The 11,448-nt window shown below is 42.4% G+C and overlaps 1 protein-coding gene across 1 annotated transcript; it reads right to left on the bottom strand.

Moving 5' to 3' along the window:
• Positions 1 to 1,100: 1,100 nt before the first annotated feature.
• Positions 1,101 to 7,957, bottom strand: LOC129762131 (homeobox protein bagpipe). The gene is made up of 3 exons (XM_055760122.1): positions 7,319 to 7,957; positions 1,712 to 2,139; positions 1,101 to 1,639 (listed from the first exon to the last, which is right to left on the bottom strand). Exons 1-3 carry the CDS (start codon positions 7,845 to 7,847, stop codon positions 1,289 to 1,291), a joined length of 1,308 nt encoding a protein of 435 aa, XP_055616097.1. The 5' UTR covers positions 7,848 to 7,957; the 3' UTR covers positions 1,101 to 1,288.
• Between the last annotated feature and the right edge of the window lie 3,491 nt (positions 7,958 to 11,448).

Here is an 11,448-nt window from a genome sequence, read left to right as displayed (position 1 = left end):
CAGCTTTTTTTCAGCGAAATTTTTTGGTATTTTTTCGTAAAAATTTAAACAATTTCCTAGATTTCTTCCTTTGACATGAACTTTGCAGGTATCATAGTTTTCAAGCTATAAATTTTTGTAAAAATTGAAAAAAAATTGGTTTTTTCCAAAAAGTTTTCTAATTATTTTTCGAATATTTCAAGTATGCAAAGTTGCTTAAATGGCCCATGTCTTTACACCCACAACGTTTCACTGCTATCTGAGATGGTGATGCCAACGGCCTGTCGAGTTGGCATGAAATTCGTCTATGGAAGAACATACACCAACTCTCAGCAAGATCTATTTTCGGGTTATTCGGAAGGGATCAACAAACCAGAGTAGCGTCGGACGAAGTGTAGAGAGGGACTATATTGAAAATAAAAAAGGTTTTCCCCTAACAGTTAAGTAGTTTTCATTGTTGCACGGACTTTTCAAACGACGCTCGTAATTCAAATGAATTCGGCTAAAAATTGTATAATTGCTACCTTCAATTTTCAACAGTGGCAAACAATGTCATACATTGGACATGGAAAAAAAATGACTGGAATATTTAACGCACATGGGTTGAGCAACAGGTCCAATAGACCTTAAGCAAACCGAAACTTAATATTTGCTTGTCATGCTTTGTGTCAAGTATGTTTGATCTGTACCATCAATACACGTTGATCGAAATTTACCTGTAAAAAATGTGAAATATTTGGCTTCAGAGAAACAGTGTTTAGGCAACATGACATTCTCACATTCTATTTTTTTACCTCTTTCGCTATAATTTCGACTCAATAGATGCTTGATGCTTGGATTATTCTGCATTTTAAATTTTCAGTTTATGCGCAATGGCACATATAATCCTTGTCAAAAAATAATTTGTTCTAAACATATCAAACACACTAATAAACAACAGTTCCTACCTTTTGCCGGGTTAATTTGTGTGGAGGTAAGTTTGTGTGGATAACATCAAACCTTAATGAAGGTCATATTACGAACGGAGGCCATTGAAATACTAACAAGCAGTATTTGAAGCAATAATGATTCGATTCATATAATAGTTTGATTCACAAACAGATTTATTGCAACGTTCATCATTTACACGTGTATTTCATCTATTACTAGTTTTATGTCACACATTGTTATAGCTAGCACAATATTTACAATTTCTTTAACTATTGCTTACAACTAAAAACAACACAAAATATCTCTTTGGTTCAATTAGCTTCCTGGGGTTCAAATGTACACTTTAAACGATCACTCTCTCGTCTTTTCAATCATCTGTTCAATCAATTTCCACATTCTCACTTTCCTCCCCATCCCCCACCGATAGCATCTCACAATCACGACTGCTACACCGTTCCCGACGGTGATGCTCTCCGTGTTCCGGCTTGCAGTCACGCCGTCCGTTGTAAGCCATTTCGTCGTCACTTCTCGCCGAGGTCGAGGGCGGGCGCCGTTCGTGGACGCCTTCAACGGTGGTCTCCACCGGTGACCGGGTGGAGAAATTCAGCGGTTGCTTGGACGAGACTGCTGCGGCAGCAGCAGCCATCGCTGGGATCGTGCTCGGCAGTTTGGACGGATAGAAGTAGGAGAACGGCATCGGGGGCACCGGCATTCCGTAGGCGATCTGAATCTGTTGACAATTGGGATGGATATTTTGGTAGAATCATATTGCACGACAGTATCGAGCGAAATATGACATTACCTGATGTCTATAGACGTTGAGCAAAGCCGGATCAAGTCCGGAGGCGTAGTGCGGTTGACCCGCAAGGACGGCCGGACCATAGCTTCCGTCCTCCCGCACCAGCACCTGCACTGGCACGCGCTTGGTTGCGCTCAGCAGGGCTGCCTCGTGCTGCTGGATTTGCTTTCGCTTCGTTTTGTAGCGCCGGTTCTGGAACCAAATTTTAACCTGGGTTTCGGTGAGGCGCAGATTTTTCGCAAGCTCAGATCGTTCCGGTCCCGAGAGATAGCGCTGCTGCGCGAAGCGACGCTCCAGCTCGAACACCTGCGCGTGGCTAAAGGCTGCCCGGGAACGCTTCTTTCGGGTGGCGGTCGTTGGCAGGTGGTCTTCCGACGGATGGGATCCACTGTGAAGAGACAGGTTGCCGTAGGGTGATGGGGCGTCACAATCTGAAAGTGGAAATGACGGTGAATTGATTTGAGGGTGAAGTTTGTAAAATATGATTTGCGTATTTTGAGTTCAATTACATTAGTGGATGGTATGTTTTACAATGATCGGCAATGATCGCTGTGACTCCAATCCGTTAAATAGAAAACATTATACATTAAAGTGTCTTTTCCTAGGCGGTTTGTTGTTTATTGCTTGAATATCCAAATTATATTATTATAAATTTAGAAAATCGAAATTTTTTGTTCGATGCCAAATGACTTCAAAATGCGTAAAACGTCGTGATCTGGCGTTATCTAAAAAAAAATTTTTTTTGGCCGAAAATCTACTTTTTGGGACTTAGCCAGAGTGGCCAAAAACAAAACTTTGAGTGCTTTGAGGCACCCCTAAATGATATCCGATTGAGCTGAAACTTTGCACAGGCAATTATTATTTTTCCATATCTTCATTTCTTCTCAGGCTTCTCAGTCCCAAAAGGTCGATTTTCGGCCAAAATTTTTTTTTTAAGATGACATTAGATCTCGACGCTTCCTGCATTTTTAAGTCATTTGGCATCGAAAAAAAAATCGATTTTCCAGATTTCCTTTTCTCCACCCTTGGAAGATTTTCGAGGATGAAAAAATCAAAACTTTGAGCGCTTTGAGGCACCCCGAAATCATGTTCGATTGAGCTGAAACTTTGCACAGATCATTTTTTTTGGGCCAATAAACTAAATGTACATGGTCGGTTTTGGAAATTCGCTGATGAATTTTTTTCCATACATCCGTTGCCACCCTAATGCTCATATTAGTTACCTTTATTATCATATGTTATACTGTCAGTTACCGGTGACTGACGCAGCCTGAGCGAATACTCGGTGTCAGACACCGGTGACTGACGTGGCAGTCAACGTGTTAAATATAAATCGATTTCATGAAAATCACATGTAATCAAAACGAATTTAAGTTTGTTGAAAAGCCCCAAGTCTCTAGTTGCTTATGATACCATAAGGGGCTGTCCACATTCCACGTGGACAGGAAAAAGCATGATTTAAGAAAACCCTCTCCCCCCTCCGTGGACTAGCGTGGACATTCTTATACCCCTCCCCCTGTTGACCACGTGGACATTCCTCCAGTTGTTTTGAAGAAATCAATAAAATTCTATCTTTTTCGCTGAAATTTCATTCCATGTTTGTTTCTATTTTCTATTCCCATTTATTTATTTTTTTTTTGATAAAAATGATAGCCTTATTAATAGCTACGATTTGTTTCAATTTTTTCACATTGTCTGGGATGCTCCTTATTTTCTCCCGAATTCCATTTACGTAAACTCCATATTCATATCAAAATATCACATGTGAAAATAATCTCGAGTATTTTTATTGAAACTGGCTGGCTGTTTGTGTTGAAAAAAATCAAACAATGAAATCAAGCACTTTGTTTGAAAACAGTTATTGGGATTTATTCTACAATAAAGAATAAAAAAACCGATGTTGATATCATCGTGCTGTTGAATTGAAAAAAAAAGTTGAAATGTATTGCTTGTTTTGGATCGTACAACACACCCGAGTTACCGCTCAATCGCATATAATTCAGACACTCCAATTTCTGATGCTGTTCATTTAACTGATCCGTAGATTCATAAATATCATTAGATTGACTGACTTTGTGCTCTGTTTTTGGGAATGGATAATGACAATAAATTGGTGGATTGAACACACTTTGTAAATCTAAATTATCAATTCAAATTTACTTTTCGTATCAATACACCAAGTCAAAGTTTTCATTTTTTTTTAGTTTAAAAGAATGAAAGTAAAAAAAAGTATTTTGTTCTAAACCCAGATGTCGCGACTAGATGTGGACATTGTACATTCGTGATCACGGATTACGAAATATTTTCTCGTCTGAGCATGAATGACTTTCACTTTTTCAGGTTCGGTAGTGCCTGGCGGCTTCAATGAACCTAGTCAAAAGAAAACACTTGTAGTATAATCGTGATCGATGATTTCGATGATTTCGTTGACCTATAACCCTTAATTCTTGATTCTAAGGAAGAAATCGAAAGCATGACATAGACATACATTTATTCGATTTTAATTATAAATAACGTTTTGTTCCACAGTATTTCAGCAACCTTCACGAAACTTGAGAATCCCATCCTCTCAGAACTTCTTTGTTTTCTCGTCAAAAAACTGGGCAAGACGCTTTTTATGCTATACAATGAGATGAAGTTCTTACAGGAATTTTAACAGTTGATAATCTGAAGAAGATAGATATCTGGTAAGTACGGCGGATGAAGTCTTAGAAGCGCCCTAAAAGCGTTCTGGATCGTTGATGGTAATACGTTCAGCTGCGAGCAGTACTTGTTGGCATTCATCGAGACTAGTTGTATACGGATTTTCCTCTAGTCTCACCGGGCCCAGACCATGACCTCAAGCGAATACTATCAAATTCTATCGCGTTGTGCAAATGTTGCAAGACTGGATTGTAATATCCAAATGTCAATCTCGTTCGGATTGCAATATGTCAAATCCAATCGGGTTCCGGAATATGGTTGAATATGTAGTCCATACATTGTAGCATTTTTTGTACCCATGCTTCACCAGGCGCTCATGAACGATGGTTTTAGACATCTGTTTATTTAATAATTTGGCTTAACATCTTTACAACATGGCCTGATTCACAATTTTCAAATCTTCTTGTGTATCGTTCGTTGCTTGGTGTTTTAGAGGTGCGGCTTGCAAGGCCTGCGACCAACCCCACTATCTCGCAGGAAGACCATCGTGATACTGCTACTTTACGTCCCGAGTACCAACAGGACTGGGCAAAGACGCTTATAGCGGCGTCAATTCGCTTAGAGGAGCTTGTTTCCGGGTTTTTGTGGCTTTTCTTGGGGGCTGGCAATGCCCAATGCTCATCCCACCACACCCTAGACAGTTCCCCTTTACCAGTGCAAGCCATAAAAACGATCTATGACGATAGAATTTCTGACCCGAACGGGAATCGAACCCGAAGGTCCCATCTTGGCAAGCGCAATGCTTACCACTAGGCCATGGGGACCACATCTGTAGACATCTGTAGCGAATCTAATAATTCATGTGTCATGTACCGAGGATTAATCTTGATGAGTGTCTCAATTTGATTGTCATCAGTAGCAGCATAGGCTTTCCAGACAACCGTAGAAGCGAAGAAAAACATCATTGCAAAAAACAGATCTCTAAAGATACGGATTTTCGGAAAGAGTTCTTGAAACGTACTCTCAGGCAACTCAGTGTTTATATTGATGAATACAGAGTACTCAGGGTGGGCGTGAAGTTTAAAAAATCTCGTAAATACGGAGTAAATCTCATTCAATTTTGACTATAAACATGAATGTTTTATTTAAAGAAAAAAGTAACGTGTCCACGTGGACATTGTCTAAACCCCCTCCATCCTCACCGTGGACAAGCATGGACATTTTCGTAACCCCTACCCCCCTAAAGTTGTCCACGTGGTATGTGGACAGCCCCCAAGACGTTCAAATTATTCAATTTTTTATGTTTTTCCACGATTTTCTTCAAAAAAAAAATTATGATCATGGTTTATCCGACAAATGATCATGATTTGTTCGGTTCTAGAAATCACCAATTTTGAATAAAAAAATTGGAATTTTCAAGCTGATATTTAATTTTTTTTAGTACACCATCTTCGACTATGTCACACAGACTGCATTACTGCTTGAGTTTACTATCATCATATTGATCCAGTCATGCTTTGGGCTTTCCTCAGAATATTGCCCTCTCTTGGGCATTTCATGTAAGTCATCATAAAAATCCGTCACGATTCAAAATTAACGGCACTATTTTAATAATGATTCGAATTCCGTACACATTTTGTCATCAGCATTTTTGGAAATCAGTTATTGATTTTTGCAAAGTTTATTGTTTCATTGCTATTCCATTATGAACTTAAACCAAACATCAAAATGACAAAACAAATGTTTTTGATATAACTGTAAATCTCGACGTGTTATGCAATTTTAAGACAATTGGCACCGTTTTTTTATCCCTGATTTCCGGCGATGTATCGGTTTTCAAAAAACTCAAATTTTAACGTTTGTAAATGAAGCCCGAATGAGCTAATATTTTGCATAGGGTAAATAATCGTGCAAATCAGCATTTCGTAGCAAGTTCCGAATGAAAAATCGAGATAACTATTTTTATTGGCACATAATATTATTATTTATTTAAATTATTATTATTATTTAAAATCAAGAGAATTTATAATTAAAGGTTCCGGATTCTTTCGACCACTACAATTCTCACAACCCGTTTGAAGTTCAGTTTGGTGTTCATATAACAAACGATTTTTGGAGTGTTGAATGAGTTAAATTTCTGGATTTCTGAAGAGTTCTTAAAACTTATTTCAAAATAAATTATCACCAAAGTTCTACGTCAAGACGTATGTGCTCCTGGCGCAGACCTCCCAACTTTTTTCAAATGACCACCATTTTGTCAAAACTCATTTTATTCGCGTTCATACCAATAGCGGCGTCTCTACTGATTCAGAATCTATTCGATTTTCAATGGATATTTAATGAATTTTAATGGATAGTACAAATATTCTTTGTTTTATCCTCCGAAACTCGTATCTCTACACTAGAATACTACTCCCTTGAGGCCAGCTTCGTGACATCGTAAGACATGCCACATCTTGGATGTAGTGTTCAGAATAATTCGCATCCAACTGTCGTTTCAGGTTTAAAACTTTTTCTAAAACAGAAGTTTTATTATCTTGAGTTATGAGAGGGATGATTGTAGAAAACTTCAAACTTTTGACCTTCAAGCTTTGTTGTCGTTTATTTTGGTAACAACAAATCACACCATTAATCCAAAGTTACGTTACGTTGGTGATATTATATATACACTCCACGCTTTCGTTACCTTCCGAAAGGGGTCTTCTAAATGTCATATCCATTACCAGCGAACAATGAACCGTCCCAAAGAATTAATATCATGCCAATTCATCCATTGAAATCTTTGTGTCACCTTCAATAAAGTTTCATCGCACGGCTCGAAAATGAGCCATTAGTTCCAGCGTCTGGAAGTAAACTCCCATTAGACCACTATTCAATGAAGTCTAAAAGCCGCACGCGGCTCCACGCGTCCTTCCAAACAAATTTCATCCATTACGCAAATTGTTTATTCCACACTGCCATAGTTACCTGAATCATTCTCCGCCGAGCGTCGCATATCCAGCGGACTCTCGTTCCGATCCGTCCGTATCCGGTAGCATTCACCACCGGCACTACCGATCCTCTTCTCGAATCGCTCACCCTCGCAATCTCCCTGTTCCAGGGGACACCGCGAGCCCATCGCGTTGTGTTCTCCACGTTCCGCCGGTATCATGAAACAATCTAGCGATCCTCGCCGCAGCGAGGGATGAATATTTGCTAGGCTAAACCCGCCACCCCCGTTGTTATTGTTATTATTACTGTGGTAATAAGCGGTGCTGGCGTTCAATTTTCCGTAAAATCCGCTATGATCCACCGTGCACGGACTTTCCCCATCGACACCGGTCACACTTTTGTAGTACTTCATCCTCCCGATTTCACTAAGTTCCTCTTCGTTCCCGGAGGATTCCACTGAACTTCGTCGTTCGCCATCGGCGACGCAGCGCGATCTTGTCAGAATGTCATTGATCGAGAAAGGAGTCGTGGCGATCGATTTCGCCGTTGCCGTGGTGAGACTCATTTTCCACCCGCGTCGAACACTGTTCCTGTCACTGTCACCACTAAACACTAACCGGGATCACCGCTGAACTAACACGACCGCACTTAACGAGTTCCCGAGTGGAAATGATTGGTGAACTTTTTCCCTGACTCTGAACTGGATGTCGGGAAGTGAAAAACAAACCTGCTGTGTCGGGTTTCACCACAGCTCGAGCGCGCGAGCACGTGTGTGCCGCTCACTGTTTTTCCATTTTCCAACAACAGCGCGCGCGAGAAAACACAACAAGTGGTTCGAGCGAATTATATTCACCACGCCGCCGCTGGTGCTGCTGCTCCTGCTGCGGTTGCCTTTCGTCATCCAAGTGGAGGAAAAGCACAAAGAGGTTCGAGAATAAACAGCCTCTTGATTGGATAAGAGCCCGGGCTGTGATTGGTTAGAAGGAGTTGATCAGGGCAGGATGGTAGTAGTGGTTGTGCAGTGAGAGGACGTTTGCTGTGGAGAGAAGTCGGAAGGTGAATTTGATTAAGCACTTTCGTCCCTCGTCGTGTGTGTTTTCTTCTTGTGCTGCCGTCACTTCTCGAAAGGAAAATATGTGTATCTTATAAGTGTGAGAGAGTGCGATGGGAAGTGCATGTGGTTGAGTGTGAGTTTATTTTTCAATGTTTTTTCTGGTTTCATACTCTAGACAGGGCTGCGCTGTGTGTAATTTCAGTGTTGTGGTGAATTTGTTTTCATGGTTTTCCTCATCGTGGAAGTGGGGAAGACAATCTTATAAGAATGGTCCGTCTTTGTGAGCGAGTGTTTGTCACACCTGGTCTAGCTGATTGGTTTGATGGCTGCAGAAGACATTTTGCGTTTTGCATCTGCGATTCTGCCAAGTAAGACAAGTGTGTATTTGATTCGAAAGCTATGGCGATTTTTATTACTTCTCAAGTGTTCGTCCCAAATTTTTGTCTTTATTGGGTACGTACCCTGAGGAATGAAGAACTTTGCTAAACATTTTCGGTAAATTATCCCAATTTGCAAACAAGTAATTACACATGGTATATTACGTTTGATACTTTACAGAGATACAGACGACATTCTTGATTAAACGGATATTTGGTAACCATCTGGTATTCGGCCAGATAGACGATAGGATAGGATAGGATAGAAGAATAAATAATTTCTCATTAATACGAGACAAATCATTCCACTTCCACTGTAAACACTACTGCAAGGAGCTGAAAGATAAACCCATTGCCAATTGCGGTTACTGTTTAGAGCAGAGATGCTCAAAGTGGTCGTATCGACCCTCAGGGTCCATGTCGGTTTCCCATGGGTCGACTGGTGGAACTGATTTTGGGGGTCGATGAGGTTGGTCCCTATTTATTATTATTTTTTTATCCAAAATATATGTTTTTATTGACGCTCATATGGCGTCAGCCTGACGGGGCCGGGAGTTCAATAATTCGACAATGTTTGCTTACAACTATGTAAGTAATAAGTAACCGACTACTCGCGGCTGGCTCGAGGTTAGTATTACAAGTGTTCTCATAAAGGGTGTTCGGATCAAAAAGTGGTCAACTTAAATTCGCCGTATTTTTTCTAATCATTCATATGAAAAACCTGATCACCCCTCATTTTGTAGGTGTGTGTGTGTGTGTGTGTGTTTTTTTTGGCAGACTTATCTCACTTCTTAACTAGGCGAACCTAGCCAGAATTTTCACCTGCCCCCGGGCTTCTGAATGCCAAAGGGGGACTAGGCTCTGCGGAATGCACGTATCTGCATGCTCGTGCTGTTTCAGTCCTGACCGAGAAATTGTCGGACAATCGCGCAGGTGCTAAGGATGACCGACTTTTGGATGCCGGCCAATTCCTTCTCCATGTTCAACACCTTTAGCGCTTCCAGAAGTGTCTTCGGGACAATTCCAGTTCCAGAGAGAACGACTGGAACAATTCTTGGGACCTCCCTTAGCCCCCACAGTTCCTTGAGCTCCACGGCCAATGGTCGGTACTTGCAGATTTTGCGACCGTTGGTCTCCTCCAGATTCTGGTTCAGTGGAATAGCGACATCGATGATGGTGACTTTGCGGTCGCTCTTGTCGTAAACCATTATGTCTGGGCGGTTGTGGTAGATCGAGAGGTCGGTCAGAACAGTGCGATCCCAGTACAGCTTGAAACGGTCATTTTCCAGGACAGGTGCAGGCAGGTACCGGTAGTTTGGTACGTTGTCTTCCAGTAGAGCACATTGGAGCGCCAGTTGTCGATGAACAATACGGGCCACGTTGTTGTGGCGCTCGGTGTAGGCTGCGTTGGCCAAAACGGGACAGCCTCCCATAATGTGCTCTATGTTTTCACCTGGTTGATGGCACATCCGGCAAATATCATCAACGTCTTGATGCCAGACGTACCGCCTGCAGTTTCTCGTCGGCATTATCCTGTCCTGGATGGCTATCATGTCGGCTTCTACTACTGAAGAGAGTTCACCACGCGTTAGTCACAGATTAGATGCGGCCTTGTCGACGTGTGGCCGGTCCAGTTGATGGGGGTGGGCATCATGCACTGCCTTCTGCTTCCAAGCTGCAATCTTCTCCTCCACTGTCTGCAGATTGCAGTTGAGTTGGTACTCCGCTTGCGCCAAGTGCAGAGCGCTGTATCCTCTGTCGGCGGCGCAGACAGCCCGGTATAGCGCGTTTTGGTTGGCGCGTTCTGCGAAGTACTCGCGCAGTTGTTGTACCTGGGCAACAAACAGTGCAGATATGTCGACTATTCCAAGTCCCCCTTCGTTGCGTGGCAGTGAAACTCTCTCCAGTGTAGACGTGATCCACTGCCTCATCGCATGCTGCAGGAACCTAACGACGACGGGATCAATCTTGTATAGCTCCAATACCCGGACGAGAAACGAGTGAGGTATGGAGTCATAAGCCTTCCTGTAATCGATGTAGGCCATACTTAGGTTCCGCTGGTTATATACCGCCTGGCCGACTATGGCTGCGTCGATGATGGCCTGGTCTTTGCAGCCATGCGTATTTTTCCTGCATCCTTTCTGCTCTTCTGCGATGATGTGATGCTGTTCGCAGTGAGCAGAAACTTTGGCGGTAATTATGCTGCTCAGTATTTTGTACAGACTCGATAGGCACGTTATCGGTCTGTACTTTGATGGGTTCAATGTGTTGCTGTCTTTCGGGAGGAGGAAGGTGACGCCACGGGTGGCGAATTCAGGAAGGTTGTGTGGGTCACGTAGCACCTTGTTGAAGCACTCAGCTATCTTTGGATGTGCGACGGTCAGCTTCTTGTGCCAAAAGTTCTGGACACCATCGGGGCCCGGTGCTGCCCAGTTCCTCAGGTACCGCGAGGCTTCGCGGACATCGTTCTCTCCGACGATGATAGCTGGCATCTCTCCAATTTCACCACAACTCTCCTCCTCCCGTCTTAACCACATTTGCCCGTCGCGATGTTCTACTGGGGTCTCCCAGATACCAGCCCAGAAGTTCGTCACATCGCTAATATCTGGCAAACCTTCGCGGTAGTCGGGCTTCTCGTCGCTAATGTGGTCGTAGAACGCTTTCTCGTTATCTCTGAACATCCGATTTTGTTCCTGGCGCTTTGCAGAGTCAGAGTAACGTTTCAGCCGTTTTGT

This window comes from Toxorhynchites rutilus, chromosome 1, assembly GCF_029784135.1.
Source record: "Toxorhynchites rutilus septentrionalis strain SRP chromosome 1, ASM2978413v1, whole genome shotgun sequence".
NCBI lineage: Eukaryota > Metazoa > Arthropoda > Insecta > Diptera > Culicidae > Toxorhynchites > Toxorhynchites rutilus.
The sequence above is the reverse complement of the archived record's forward strand: the minus strand, read 5'-3'. Positions and strand labels throughout refer to the sequence as shown.

What these genes read in the sequence shown, in the direction of transcription:
- LOC129762131 (XM_055760122.1), bottom strand. Translation starts at nt 7,847, where the DNA reads ATGAGTCTCACCACGGCAACGGCGAAATCGATCGCCACGACTCCTTTC. An exon ending in CTCGGCGGAGAATGATTCAG is followed by an intron (nt 2,140 to 7,318) that starts GTAACTATGGCA and finishes TTCCACTTTCAG; the next exon opens with ATTGTGACGCCCCATCACCC. An exon ending in TCAACGTCTATAGACATCAG is followed by an intron (nt 1,640 to 1,711) that starts GTAATGTCATAT and finishes AATTGTCAACAG; the next exon opens with ATTCAGATCGCCTACGGAAT.